Here is a 16213-nt window from a genome sequence, read left to right on the forward strand (position 1 = left end):
GACCTCCGGAGACTACATGACAATTATTGGCCCCTCAGACTCAGAATCTCTTTCTCTCGCTGCACTCACAGACACACATGCTGTTGCAGTTGGGACTGACAATCATTTGCCCCTCTCTCTCTCTCTCTCTCTCTCTCTCTCTCTCTCTCTCTCTCTCTCTCTCTCTCTCTCTCTCTCTCTCTCTCTCTCTCTCTCTCTCTCTCTCTCTCTCTCTCTCGGCTCTCTCTCTGACACACATTCACAAAACCCAGCCGACTATCAGACAGTTAGACATTGTGTTTTGTAGGCTGACTGACTGGCCCATTGAGACTGGCACTGCCACTCACTGTGACACATTATCAGGCTGCGACTAGCTGGCTGTCACGTCTTTACACTGACGAATAACACCCCCTCTTACGACACACATGAATGATAGTAATGGACAGAAATACTGAAAATACTAAGTCAGAGAGACTGGTACACACAGACAGACAGACAGACAGACAGACAGACAGACAGACAGACAGACAGACAGACAGACAGACAGACAGACAGACAGACAGACAGACAGACAGACAGACAGACAGACAGACAGACAGAGGCACCCCCTCCCCTGGTCCCTTGGGCGTCTACTGGAGGAACGATTGTTGTGTGTCAGTGTGTGATAGATATGATTGTGTGCTCCTGTGTGTGTGTGTGTGTGTGCTTGTGTGTTCTGAGAAGAGTGATCGCTCAGCCAAGTGGTTATTGATGGGCCTGGCTTAATGTTAATGTCTCTAATGAGCCAGAACTGCTGTCAACAACACAGTGGGACCAGGAACCTTTTAACCTTTTAATTCCATCGGGACCAATGGAGGCCAGGGATTTAGCATTGTGTCACAAAGTTGTAACCAATCTCTGGAGACCAACCAGTTAACTTTAATGTAGCTCATTTTATTATGGGCTATTGATGTCAACGTCAGTGTTATATGAATTCGTATTTCTTTTAGATGTATCACAATAGTGCAGGGTGTGTGTGAAGGAAAACTATCAACTGCTAAGAGATGGCTATGTTGCATGCGATTGAGTGGGCCGTTTTTCGTTTTTTTTTATAGCATGAAACATTGCTGCACTGCACATTGTTAGCCTTTTCCCCCCCAACGCTTCAGCGAGACAGCTCCTCATTTTCCATGTCAACAAATCTGTTATTTTTCAATTTTGCGTTGCATTTCTCAATCCCCACACCTGCATTTAGCACTGATAGAGCAGTTAATTGAGGGCACATAGGCAATTGTTGCCAATTGAGTTGAGACAACAACAACTGTTGACAGCAGGCAGCAGTGATATAGACAGAGTGCTGCTTTAAAAAGTAAATCTAATGAATCATCCTCACACTACTAAACTAGATTGGCTAGTCTGGAGCTTCAGAGGTCTATGAAACTAGCTTTAGAGGCTAGAACACACATCAAGATAGTGAGCTTTGAGTCTAGACAAATTGCAAACTGATAATGAGGGCCTAGAAGGACCCTTAGCCCCCTTGGCCCTCTATGGCTGCTACACTTACCCAACAAACTTCCCGTCCCGAAGGCTCCAAAACAGGCAAAGGGAAATACGTCCTTCTTTTCATCTTGACAAAAATGAATTATTGAGAAATAGAACGAACGAATGGGGGGGAAAGGACTCTCTCCTTGCCATTAATCTTAAAACAGAATGTGTCCCTGTGTGTAGGTATGTTTTATTAAAACGTTTTAGCCTCTCGTTTTCTGCTGATTCCAATGGATGCCTTAGTGCTTTGCTAGTCACACAGACATCCAAGACGGCATTATTACTTCTGGAGGGCCTGCAATGTTTGTGACCAAAATGGAAATATGTTTCAGTTTCTTGGGGGGTAAACGTGAAAATGGGTAGAAACATCTGTCCTGTTAGGGGGTCATGTAATATGCTGCTCAGAAACCATCCTGTGGCCTGCTAATGCACATTTGTGAAGTATCTGATATTGTAACACAGCACTACTACTGCTTTGCTAAGCTACTAATTCCGAAGTACAGGGCTGCACAGTCAAGATTTAGGGCCCAGAGTTTCTCCTGACCGCGTGACCCAGGGCTAGTGCCCAGAGTTTTTCTCCTGACCACGTGACCCAGGGCCCAGAGTTTCTCCTGACCGCGTGACCCAGGTCCCAGAGTTTCTCCTGGCCGCTTGACCCAGGGCCAGCACCCAGAGTTTACCTTGATCAGTCTCAGATCACATGGCCAGGAAAAACTCGGCCCTAAATCAAACCATATTCTAACAGGAAGACAGGTAAACAAACCCATTTTCGTTTATCTCTTATATAACAGTTTGCTGTTGTTCTGGCTGTGTGTGGGCTGACTAAGCCTCACTGCAGTAGTAATGTACAGTATAAGGTATAAAGAGCAGTGGCTGAGTAAACACAAGGCTCCATTGACAGGAGGCTGATGAGCCTGCGGGCTGTTGTGTGTGTGTGTGTGTGTGTGTGTGTGTGTGTGTGTGTGTGTGTGTGTGTGTGTGTGTGTACATCAGTCCTGCTCACTCCTGCATCAGCCCTCTTGCTGACTCAACTTCACGTTCTGCTCAAAAGCAGCTAGCAGAGAGCAGTTGCACCAACCAACCTAGCCCCACACACAAACACACACACACAGACTGTGAGGAATATGACCTCGCAAAATAGTGTATTTAGTTACCTTCTGAGATGCAGTCAAATCTCAAGACACATTGAGTCAAATACCGACACAGCTCTAAATGTGTTTTAAATGTACAGCTGTATCATTCTGTTTCTTTTGACGTGTCTTGAGACTGTATTCCTCCATTTCCTCTGGTGCTAGGCTACAGCACGATTAATCAATAGATCCATTGCACCTTCAAGAAAATGTATGTTTGTGTAGATGTTTCCAAGACAGCATAGAAAGACTGAACAGTTTACTCTCTCTCTCTCTCTCTCTCCCTCCCCCTCTCTCTCTCTCTCTCTCTCTGAGAGAGGCCACAGAGCACAGCCGTGTTTCTAGATATCAGACTATCTGTGCGTAGAATAGAAAAGTATTTGAGTTGAATGCGTTATGGGCACTAGGGGTTGAGTGACATTATCACAGGCAAAAGCTTCCAACATAACATATGAAGGGGTTTAGGGAATTTAAAGTTTAATATATATATTTTTTAATAGATAAAAAATAGAAATAGCGGGCCATGAACTTCAACTCCCCTGCTGCTTTTTGTCAAGGTTCAGCTTTGAGCTGCCTGGGCCCATTTCCTGATGCACAAGAGAGGGTTGAAGGAGTGCACTCTCCGTCTCTCAGAGTCTAGAGGAATCCCAGACGTGGTACTTACCCTTTCGTGTAAAAAGCAAGTGGCTCACTATGGCTGTGTGATCCACAAGGGTCAACGAATCGAAAGGAATCTTACTGGTGCCTGTCCATTTTCGCCTTGTCCATTTTAAAAACGTGAGATGTGGAAAATGGTGAAAAGTGAAAGTCAGATTTGTTAGACTGGAAAAATGTGTTTCAAACTTGTTTCATCCTCTTAGGAATTACATGTTGACATTTGAGAGGGTTCTTTGGGTAGGCCTACAGTTTATTTTTCCCTATCCAATATGCCACTCCATCCTTACATGATTGATACATTGGAGGAGAGCAACAGAGGAGTTCAGACAGTGAATAGGCCTACTACAGTAAGGATGTATTTTGTTATATTTAAATGAGTAGATGCCCCCATGGCCTTCATTTTTCCCAGTTAGCAATGTTTACATTGGATATGTCCAGTCCAGTTTAACATTCATAAAGCAAAATGTTTCAATGGCTAAGCCTTGGCATCCCAGGGACTCTCCCTGCAGTGAGTCAGATTCTCTTTCAAAGCATAATATGTATTGTTTTTATCAACAGGAATGTCATGTGTCACTTTCGCTACAGAAAGTGCAACATCTAATGCTGATCATTTTTAAAATTAGCATTCACTTGGTTGGCCTACCGTGATTTTGTAAAATGTGTAGTGACAGTTGGTTGTATTCACTCTAACATGGCATGCTCACTCAGTAATTATTCTCTGCCACACCTGCCAGATTTCTCACTGTGCTGTTTGATAATGAAATCAATGTGATATGGTATTTCTAATGGCTATTTATCTGAATTTGTACGCGCATATTTTTTTTCAAGAACTTTTCCTACATCTGCATCAGAATGAGGTAGCCTAATTATCATGATGACGAGATAACATACTGATAACGTTACCGTACAGTCAATTGGAAATCATTCGTTATGAGCAAATTGGGACATGAAAGCTCACATCCCATCAGTGTAGAGGGCTTGTCTTCTCGTGAGGTGCGACTGCAACAAGAACGGGTACGAGCATATGGAACCCGTGCAAAGCAACCCCCTCTCGTGTGCCGTTTCTATGGAGACGTGTCTACAAGCGCGCCTCTACAAAGCCGGAGAGTGGAGACGACAACCATCGAAGAAACCGATAAAGTTGTCTAGCCAGTTTACTTCAAAACTATTTTATCACGCCATTTCGTATCTAGTGGTTTTAGAGTATGTAAGAATGAACAGTATTGATGTAGGTGTTATAGCTAGGTAAATCATTAAACACGTGGAGTTGCAGACAGTTATTACCTGACGGAAGGTAAGGTGGTTGTCAAGTAGCTAGCGACGTTACTGTAGCTACCGTTGTTAGCTAACTCTATTTGGTCTGCAGCTAGCTAGAAATGCTGAAAAGTAATTCTACTCATATAGAAATGTACAATTTTGGAAAGGAAATGATGGATTTAGCATGCCTTCAGAGGCAAACCCATCCTACAATAAGATAATGACGAGCTTCTAAAGAAAGAAATGTGTATCAAGTTACATTAGCTAGCTACAGTATGTTCAATATACAGTAGCTAAGCATTTTTTATGCTCACTTGACTGACACTCGTTAACTCCAACTGGGACAATTCTTGGTGGCTTTCCTCTGCAATAACCGTCCACTGTTTGACATTAAATCCCAGTACTGTATCCCTAACAGTTCGTTCATCTCTGCCAGAAGCAGACTCAGTCTATATTAATGTTATTGATCACTGTCAACTTTACCTGCTCCCTCCCATTTCACATCTAAAGGGAGGGTGTATTTCAAAGGGTTTTCTGCTAACTTTCTTTTTATTACTCCCTTTCTCTTCTTTCCTCAATAACCTGTCTCTTTTATTACATAGCTACAGCCCTTAGAAATGGACAACTTGGGAACTTAATCAAAGTTTTAATAAAGACATGGTCACCCTGCCAGCTTTGACAAGTGAGGTGGCTGGCTAAACCAGAGAGGGGATATCAGCCCCAGATAGATAAATAGTTCATGAACCTGTTGCCGTTTTGAGTTTATTACTTTTGTCTCAGATGTTTCCTCCAGACAGCAGGACTGTCTGTCTCACACACATTTGCAAGCATTTACTCCCTTGGCTGGACCACCAGATTGTCCTAGGGAAAGGGGGATACCTAGTCAGTTGTCCAACTGAATGTATTCAGCTGAAATGTGTCTTCCACATTTAACCCAACCCCTCTGAATCAGAGGGAGTAGGGTTTCCTATGGAGGGGACTTAAAGGCTCCGTTTATTCACCTTTACTGAGTCAGTGTATCAGTATATCTTTCTTTTTTTATTCTCCTCCCCTCTACAGCTGACGACAAACATCAGCGGCTGGTTCGTTGGCCATGGCGGACCCAGAGACGCCCCGCTCGGGCAAGTCCTCGGGCAAGTCCAAGCGCTCCAGCTCTGGTAAGAGCAAAAAGGCCAAGAACCAGAGCATCACGCCTGCTCCCGAGGAGAGCCTGCCTGAAGACAAGGAGACGCAGCCTGGAGGTAAAGGCCTAGAGGAGACATGACCAAACCTGAGTGCCAGGAAGTCTGTTTGTGTTATCGTGCCAACTCCTTGTCACTCATTGTCCACCCTCTGCTGGGTCGGATCAACAGGATGCATCCGGTGTTTAGGGGAAATGGAAAGAGAGCCTGTGATGCGATGTCCGCTTTTGGACTTTAATACGGTGACACTCTTAACTCCTCCTCCACATTTATTGGATTGGTTGAACAGTGCAGAAGAGAACCTCCCTTACAAAAAAAAAATAATTCTCGTCAGGATCAGAAAGAAAGAAACACCTGCTACGTTAAGTTCCTCATTGTCATACCGAACATGTTTGCCTTGAGAAGGACAGCAATAGAGTTGGCAGGATTACACAAAGAGATCGTAGACCAGGCTAACATAACCAAACCTGGACTCTATATACTAACTAGTCTAGCATGTCACACAACCAGGCTCATGTTCAGGTGGGTGCGATCAACGCTATAAACGTTGCACGTAGAAATATTGTATTGCGTATAGAGCAGCTTGCCATTGTCTTACATCAGACAGCGCGTCGATTCCGCCTGCACTGATCTGTCTCGTTTCTCGCAACGGACAGTGGGATAGATGAAGAGTAGTCCGGCTACAATGGGCTGTCTAACATTCAAAAATATTACCTAGGCGACATCGTCTGTTGCTGAACCCCATTTCTGCCTCAAAACAGTCTAAATGAATCTAAGCTAAAACAAAACATCTCTCAATAATGTTGATGTTTTTTGGTGAAGAAGTCGGCCCATTTTACATCTAGCTCAGGATTATTTTTGAAATTTGACTATGGGCACAAAAGCTAGCATAAATGTGTCCAGATAACAGCTGAGCCAGTCACTGAAATCATCTTTGACTGAAAAAATGCTTTAAGATAACAGTCAGTTCCTCTTAATTGTGGAGCTGCATGTCTACAACTTCAGGGTAGTTTAAACAGGCTAAGCATGCTTTTCATGTCAGTGAAGAAAGAGCTAGCCGACTAGCTAGCTAGCTGCGTCAGTAAGCTAGCTAGCGACAACCATAGACATTAAAACAACAGTTAGCTACACAGCTGATCAAGTCACTGCACTGGCAACCAATGTCCTTGCACAGAATTTGTGCAGGAAATAGCCACCGTTTAGTTTTTCTTTTCTCACTATTTAAACACTGTCACACGTAAAAATAAAAATAAATTTAGCTAGTTGTTCTGCCAGTTTCACTGAGAGTCATATGAAAGTGCAGTGACATGTAAAAAAAATTGGAAATTTGTTTACATTATTTGAATGGCGGGCGCTCAATATTTCAACGTGAATATGAGTTCCACGTCCTGCAAGGCAGTTTGGTTGATGGAGGAGTGACATGAGACAACAACAGCAGGAAATGATTCCTTTTCTCCACGTCATCTGGAAGCATACGCGATCTGTCATGTCAGTCCGTTCTCCATAATGTATTTCTACCTGAGAAGGTTATGCCCTGCTGAACATGTCATCAGGAACCATGTAACCATGCAGCTTGTTATCTTCACTGCTCAAACGATCCAAATGACTCAATTAGCTATTTTTACACTCATTGATTCGGTTGCCAAAAGGTTATTCAAATGACAAGGCATAAAATAGATTTTGCAACAGATACTTTTATCCGAAATGTCTAAATTATGTCATGAAGTTATTACAGGAGCAGACGTTTATCGGCGTTGAACTCGTAGTCAATTAAAGGTTAAATAAAAGAGAAAGACTGCGGAAAGTAATGACTGCACCCCCCAGAATGACAGAAAAGAAAATAGCAGAGATTATCTTGACAATACAGAAAATAAGATGTAGTTATGAAAATCGTGAGTCGGCCTGTCGCAGCAATTACATATCCTTATTGAAATGTGTTGTGTGTGTGTGTGTGTGTGTGTGTGTGTGTGTGTGTGTGTGTGTGTATTGCGCGTGCGTGTGTTTGCCTGTGTGTGTGACGCACAGAGGAGATTCAAGAGGAAAGCAGCCAAGGAACGGCTGTGACCGTAGAAGAAGTGGACACGTACACCGTGGGCCTGGTAAATCCATCATGATACTGTATCCCCCTATAGTGAATGTCCTGTCAACAGTAATGAATTGATTGTCAAATACAATGTAGCATCAGAAGACTTACACACGATGGTATCAAATTACACCGTGTCTCCATTGCAGATTAGCACACACACACACACACGCACACACGCACACACACACACACACTACAAAACGTCAAAAGACAGTTTCAGTCTATTGGACACAATGGTATAATTGTGGAGAACAAGAGGAGGTGATTTGTGAGCAGCTGGTCAGTGAACCTGCACAGTCACTGTCTCTCTCATCAATTGAATTAATATCATTAATTACCACTCTGAACACACACCCACCCACACACACAGAGATGGCATTTCCATGCAGTGACCGTAGCCCTGTGGAAGATGGCAGCAGCTGTGGAGCGTAGGGGGCGGGGGTGGTGTAGCTACAGTGTTAGTGATCTAACTCCCATCCGCTACACAGTCTGCCTGCTAACATATTCTACATTACAAGACAGCAGAGCAGAGCACCACAGCCCTGTATCTATCCGCATGGTAATATGACCATGACATATTTGGGTACTAATAACAGATTTTGGGGGTAGGCTAGCTGTTTCTCCTCTGTCCTCTCCATAAAGAAATGATACTGTGTGTTGTTATTATTGAAAAAGCTTCTGGGGGTTTGGAATTGCATGTTAAGGAAGACCGGATGGTGGAGGGATATGTTGCTACTCAGTGACATTAGTAAGAACCTCTGTGACAACTGTTGTTGTAAAATGGGCTTTATGAATACATTTGATTGATTGATTGTTTTCTTGTTTTAAGTTTTTCACCTTTCCCTTTTTTTCCTCTCCAGAGGATGCTGTTTAAAAACCGCGTGGCTTTGACTGGCATGTCTAAGCTGCCTTGGTCAGAGGAGAACGAGAAAGCCCTGGATAAGTTCATCCTGGACAGCTCTAACAGGACCCTAGTGGTCTACCCAGACCCCTACGATGGCCTCCGGGTGGAGTATGCCATGCCATCTCAGGTACAGCCTCGATAACCGCTCATATTGGGTCAAATCATAACCTTCACTTGAGTCGAATTTCCACTTAGCCATACATTGATGTCAATAGGAGACTTTAGTTGAATGAATGTTAGGATTTGCCCCAAAGTAGATATCCTTAAGTAGAGATCTCAGGTAGCTACTGCCCCAGCCCCAGCCCTGTTCACACACAGTTAGAACAAGGTAGAGATTCTTCCTTGAGCGCCTTCCTCGTATTTCACCGTCAGTGCATTATTATTATTACAAATGATTGGAGCTTTGTAGATTGAGATAATGATGTCCCTGAATACCAAGCACCGTCTAAAAGAGAAGAAAAATGTCTACGTTTTCAGGCGGCACTACACCAGTTAGTTTCCTCCTCCTAACACAAAGGAGAATGAGAGAATGCAGAATTGAATTATGTATTTTTACATCTTTCGCTAATGTGTTCAAACTTATAACCCACTTGTGTTTCCTGCCTCTCCACACCCCCTCTTCTTTCTTCCAACCATTGTCTGGTGCTCCTCTCCTCCCCTCTCCCCCCTCCTTACAGGTGGTAGACCAGCTGGCCTTCTTCGTCCGCTCTGATGGTGGTCTGATCCTCGAGGAGACGTTTGAGAGCACGGTGCAGTTTGGTACGGTGCGGGGCAACGCCACCGAGAGCCTGCTGAGGATGATGAACGGAGTGCACGCCCCCCAGGTCACCCTCAGCACCGCCTGGCCCGAGAGCATCAAGAACAACTACTCCGCCCACATGCATCGCTTCCTCACAAACCTCACAGGTAGGTGCTGCTAAGTCACAGGTGGCTCCTCGAGTCGTCACAGCGCCACCTAGCGTTAGCCTTCCACACGTGCGCGACTTCACCACAGCGCCGCCCAGAGTTGTCACACAGTACCCGTGCTTCTTCCTCCCCAGCTCCACAGGAGTCCCGCTTTCTCTCATCTATTGTAAACCCTCCACACCTTATCCCCCTCTCTTTCACCTCCACTTCTGTCTATTTCATCCCCCTCTCTTTCACCTCCCATGAGCAGCCTCTTTGCACTAATGTATCTAAAAAGTGACCAGCTCAGACCTAAAAAAACCAACAAAAATTCTGAGAGAGAACCTCAACAACAATGAAGATTACACTCCATTTTTCCCTTTGACAAAACGACTGCTTTGACAGCAAAACATTGATCTGTTTCATGCTTCACGGTTGATTTAGTTGTTCTTTCATGTGTTGTAGCAGCCTATAGTCTTATTGTGTTATTGGTGCCTTATTCTTCTTCTCAGTAAAATGGTCAAGGTTCTGAGTAAAAGTGTAGTCACGCAGTGCAGTCAGAGTCACACACGTACACACACGTACTCTGGGACACACACACACACACACACACACACACACACACACACACACACACACACACACACACACACACACTCTTCACCTGAAGCAGCAGCTCAGTCAGACTCGTGGGATAATCAGCCAATGGTTTGGGCAATATTAAATTCTGACAGTAGTACTTTCATTCTTTGTTTTTTTCTCTCTTCCCCCTAACTAATTTTATGGATCATATTCAGTCAATTACCTTAGAAAAAATGAAACATTTCAAGGATACCATTCCTCCAGGGTGAACTCAACAACATTCTCCTTGTTGCGAGATATCGACATGTAAAACTTACTGAGCCAAACAAATAATTGTGTTCGTCTCAATGGCACCCGATTCCATATATAGTGCACTACTTTTCAACAGATCCCAATGGCACTGGTCAAAAGCAGTGCACGACATAGGGAATATGGTGCCATTTGAGACGCGACCTATGCAACCACTGTGACTGCAGATGATGCCTTTAATACATGTACTACATAAATATGTAATTGAGGTGAGAGGCGAGAACAGCCCAGGTAATATGGCCTCTGGTATACAAGTTTCACCCACGCCTGGCACGCCGCACTAGCAATCAGGAAGCAGATGCATTTGTCCAGAAGGCAAAGCTTTACCTCGTCCTTTGTGTCTTCATCCATTCACTCCAGTCTGCCAAAGGTCAACTAACTGGATACATAGAAATACACAAAGCACAACAAAATCTATATCTATACACAGACATGTATAGGTACTTATCCACGAAAGGTTCCCAATCAGACACACACATGGATTCAAGCAGACACACACACCCAAAACACACACACCCGTAACACACACACCCAAAACACACACACCCAAAACACACACACCCAAAACACACACACCCGTAACACACACACCCGTAACACACACACCCGTAACACACACACCCAAAACACACACACCCAAAACACACACACCCGTAACACACACACCCAAAACACACACACCCGTAACACACACACCCAAAACACACACACCCGTAACACACACACCCAAAACACACACACCCGTAACACACACACCCAAAACACACACACCCAAAACAACATTGCTCTTTAGCGGTTTTGTTCACCTTCGCTGCTCTGAGTTGTCTCATTATTTCTCCTTCTGTTTTTGTGTTCCTACTCTTCCCATAAAGGCCAGAGCATCTCTCTGTTGTGCTTCCAGTCTTGCTCTGTGTGTGTGTGTGTATGTGTGTCTCCTAACTATCCTCCCAGTCAAGAGGCAGTACAGCCAGAGTCTCTGGTTCGCACTGATACTCCGACCCTGTTCTCTTTCATCTCTTCATTTATCAGGCCAATGCACTCTGGACCCACCAACCACTTGTTCGTTCATTCAAACCATTTTTCTTTCATGTTTCTCTGCATTGTAGTTGTTTTTGGTCAACCTTTCACTCCTGCATTTCGCGCTCAAGTGGTGGGACATGTTTGAGGTGCGGGGAACCGCTAACTTCTACTCGGTGGGCTACAGTAGAAGTAGTGAACGTTGGTTTGCCCTGGTTCGTGTCGATGTGCTAGATATTTGAGCGTCGTCTACGTGACGGAGGGGAACACGTTACAGTGTTGAACCATTAGCTACCTTCGTTATCCTTAACACTCTATTCTGGAGATATACAACGCCAGGCGTTTTCTAGGAAGTCCATTTAAAATGGCTGTATTTCTTGGAAATCAAATATACGAACGCTTCCGAATGCTTGATCTGCATTGTTGTCAACACCGTAATATGATTAGATGGCGTTTCGTATATTAATGTGTGTGTGTGTGTGTGTGTGTGTGTGTGTGTGTGTGTGTGTGTGTGTGTGTGTGTGTGTGTGTGTGTGTGTGTGTGTGTGTGTGCAGACACCAGGTTCAAGCTGGTGGGCAACACAGTGCTGTATATCCCTATGGAGGCCCTGCAGCATAGCTCGGAGGTGGCCAGCAAGGACAAGGAGCTGGTGCAGAGACTGGAGAGTAAGCCTGGGGCGGGGGAGTGTGTGTGTGTGTGTGTGTGTGTGTGTGTGTGTGTGTGTGTGTGTGTGTGTGTGTGTGTGTGTGTGTGTGTGTGTGTGTGTGTGTGTGTGTGTGTGTGTGTGTGTGTGTGTGTGTGTGAAGCTGGCGGCGGCGTATTGTCATAAATATCACAACATTTTCACTTTCCAATTCATGTTACTCCTAATGTACCTGCCTCTGTTATCCTCACCCTCATCTAACCCAACTGCCCTGCCGTCTTCTGTCCGCTCCCTCTCCTTTCTCTGTCCCTTCTCTGCTCCTTTCCTCCCCTCTGTCCCCATCCCCTCCTCCCCTCCCCAGTGGTGATGATCCACTGGACCCGTCAGATCAAGGAGGTGCTGAATGCTCAGGAGACGGTGGAGACGGGGGACAGCTCTGGACCCCTGGAGGAGATCTCCTTCTGGAGGAGTCGCTGTGCCGACCTCTCTGGGATCAGCCAGCAGTTGCAGAAGCCCGGGGTCCGTCACGTCCAGACCACACTGCAGCTCTCCAAGTCCTCCTACGTACCCCCCTTCTGCAAGCTGGCCAAGCAGATCCAGGTGCCAAGCAGATACACACACACACACACACACACACACACACACACACACACACACACACACACACACACACACACACACACACACACACACACACACACACACACACACACACACACACACACACACACACACACACAAACACACACACACAGGAGAGAAAGCGTACAGATAGCCTGGTCCCAGTGTTTGTGCTGTCTTGCCAACTCCTGGTGTGACAGAGACCATAGGAGTTGGCAAGACAGTACAAACAGATCTGGGACCAGGCTAGCATGCATAGAGCAGAGATGGGATATTTCCTGATTATGCAAGAATTCTGAATTCAGACACTGTAGATTAGTCTATTCATAAGTCATTGAAATTGAGTTCAGCTCACCAAAGTTCACCTCAAACCAATACCCTCTTTCCAAGTCCTACCTCTCCACTCCCTACTAGGGCTCTGGTTGAAAGTAGCGCACTACGTAGTGAATAGGGTGTCATTTGAGACGCCATGTCTGTGTTTCTAGGATGGCTCTCTCCAAGCCCAGTCCAACCTGTCCTTCCTGTCCCTGCTGAGGGAGCCATGTGAGGAGATGGCTCAGCTCAAGCCCAGAGAGGTGGTTCCCAAGCTGGCCCACATCCTCAACCTCATCCGCCTCATCTGGGTCAACTCTGTCTACTACAACACCCGCGAGAGACTCACCGCTCTCTTCAGAAAGGTAGAGAAACCGTTGTGTTTTTGTATTGTTTGGGACGGACCCTCTCTCTGTCAGATTCACTCCAGTGAAAGGTTGGGATCAATTCGATTTTTGAATCAATTGACTGAAGAATTGAAATGGAATTGACCCTAACCCTGCTTCACTGAGACACCCAGTCATATCCCGTCCTAACTCCAACCATTTACCGCTCCTTCTGAGAATATATTTCCAACCAATCAGCTGGACCCTCAGGTCCTCTCTCATGTTACTCAGCACTCCAATCAGAGCGCACTACTGCCCCTCTGTTCCTCTGAGGAGGGATCAGCTTGTAGTAACAGAGAAAGAGAGAGAGAGAACATGTACAGATCACAGCCACGACACCCCTTCCATGTTAGCCGAGTAGAGGGCCACACTCGTTTTACTATCCCGCCATTTTTATTTCAATCTCCTAGACAGGCGAAGCCGGGAAAAGCGTTTAACCTCTCATAATTACGCCCTGACCTTCCCCTCTCCCGTCGCTGGAATCGTTTGTTGCTGTCCCACCGACCGTATTCCTTTTCTTGTTCATTTTTTTCCTTCCTCCGTCTCCCTCCTTTTCTCTCTCTCCGGCCCTTTGATAATACATCAAGGAGAGAGACTGACTGGCACAAAACATTTGATCTAATTGTTTCCTTGGGGTTAGTGGGGGTGTGGGGAGGGGAGAAACATAACCTAGCTCAAAGGCCCGCCAGCCACGGAGGTTTCAAAGGAGCCCCTCTCTCTCCCTCCCTCTCTCACTTCTTCCTGATCCGCTCGGGTCCGATCAGCCTCCATCCAACACCTCCGCAGCCTCAGACAAAATGCCTGGGTCTCTCCCTCCATCTCTCCGTCTCTCTCCTTCTCCACGAGAGAGAGAGCGATGCAACCCCAAGTCTGTTCTGTTGTCACGGTTTCTCCCACCAGCAAGAAGGTAACTAGTGTTACTTACAAAGAAGTTACAGTAGACCTTCTGTTCAATAATGTTTGGGGGAAATTAGTGCTTATTTTAAATAGCAGTTTGTTTTAGCAGGGTTTTCTCTGTTTATTATAATATAATATGCTGATAACTTCACACGGACTGAAGCGGTCCCATGCTCCAAGCATCACAGATGTGCTTTTATGTCCATCCACATGTCCTTTTGGCTTCTTTCTCCACTAGTCCTCTGTGATTTTTACTACGCGACGGGGCTTTTTCTCTGCCCTCCGAGCCCCCTTTTTATTATTCCTCCAAACCCCTCTGAAAGGAAAGCCATGGTTTTTACAACCATTTTGCTGCTGCAGTATGTGCACTGTGGCACTACTGCATAAAGGCATTCTGTGTAGAGCAGGCCGGGAGTTTGAAGGCATCATGAAGGCATCATTGGTGACCAATGACCTGGATCACACTAGCTGGTTCGTAGACTTGGCTCGGATCGTCTACCGCCGCTCCCTCCGCTTAGCAATCGCTCAGCAACCCTCAACCGCCACTGTTGTCATTGGCAGGGAAGGAACGCAGAAAATATTACTGTGTTTTATGTAACTCTAATGACCCCAAGTTATTCCTGTACCACCAGCTGTGTGTGTGTGTGTGTGTTGCTACTGCTGTGTCCACCACCACCACCACTCTCACTACATTTTCACTGGTCTAATGGTTGAGTGGCTTTTCTCCATCCAATGGCGTAAAATAACAGAAAATAAACTACGTGTGTTTATTTCAGCAAAATAAAAAATAAAAAATGAAGATTCAATCTGATTTTTCTCTTCCTGAATGCTGGAGTAGAACCAGCTCTGTCTGATGTGTTTGAGTTTTTGGCTAATCATTTCTAATCAGAGTCCATTTGACTCATGGTAGCAGCAGTGTTTGTTTGTGTGCACGTATGTATAGATCTAATGTGTGTGTGTGGACATTCGCCTGTGCGTGCATGTGTGTGTGTGTAAGTCTGCCTTACCACCCGCCCTTGCCTCCCTGCTGCAGGGGCCTCACTAACCATTGTGTTCATTTCTTGCTTTTCTTTGTGCTGCTGGAGAGAGAACACAACACGACAATGTTTAATGTCATTTCCCAAGCCCACAGACCCTGAGGCCATGGCCTTGTGACTGTAGGACACTGTTTCCACTAATGCCCAGAGAGGAAAACATAAAAACGAAATAATAAATCCCATATAATAATAGCTGAAGTAGTATGATAATTTTGGACCTAGCGGTAATTGATGAATATGCACACGCTCATGGTTAACTAGTCAATGCATCCCAATGGACACTGGTCGACTAATGCACTAGTGAATAGGATTCAGACATACATTTTCTTAGTATTAAAGGGATAATCCACCCCGAAACCACTAATTTCCTATGATTAACAGTGTTAAATCGTGTTAAATAACACTAATATGTGAAGAATTTGTTTTTTTGTGAACCAATGTTTTATTTTGTTTTTATAAGAAGGTTGGTTGGTAGAAACATTAGAAAAATCAAAAATGCAATGCTCTCTCACTCTGGGCTGGCTGGCTAGCTAGCTAGACAACAAAGCTACACACAATAATACCAAAGTAGCTAGCTAGCTGTAAGATCGCCTAAACAAAATGCACGATCAATTTAGGAGTCTTACTCACCGAGGTCAACTTGCTGTTCGTCTCTGCCACTGAGCTGTGAACGGTTTTTCTGCCCAGAGTGAGAGCAGAGTAACGTTGCTTTCCTACAGAGATCATTTTGAGGATATGGGAATCTACATTATTAATGCACATTGTGTACATTTCCCATAAGTTGTCAATGGGCTGCGCGGTGCAT

The 16213-nt window shown here is 45.1% G+C and overlaps 1 protein-coding gene across 1 annotated transcript in view; it reads left to right on the forward strand.

The window, feature by feature from the left end:
• The first annotated feature begins 5640 nt into the window (after positions 1-5640).
• The window catches only part of dnah2 (dynein, axonemal, heavy chain 2), a 228560-nt gene continuing 217987 nt past the window's right edge, over positions 5641-16213 (forward strand). Inside the window, exons 1-7 of the mRNA XM_038995249.1 lie at positions 5641-5788; positions 7754-7827; positions 8675-8845; positions 9396-9624; positions 12067-12177; positions 12517-12755; positions 13262-13453. Coding sequence (XP_038851177.1) covers positions 5641-5788; positions 7754-7827; positions 8675-8845; positions 9396-9624; positions 12067-12177; positions 12517-12755; positions 13262-13453 — 1164 coding nt within the window. The remainder of the gene's footprint in view (positions 5789-7753; positions 7828-8674; positions 8846-9395; positions 9625-12066; positions 12178-12516; positions 12756-13261; positions 13454-16213) is intronic.

Source organism: Salvelinus namaycush, chromosome 6 (assembly GCF_016432855.1).
Source record: "Salvelinus namaycush isolate Seneca chromosome 6, SaNama_1.0, whole genome shotgun sequence".
NCBI lineage: Eukaryota > Metazoa > Chordata > Actinopteri > Salmoniformes > Salmonidae > Salvelinus > Salvelinus namaycush.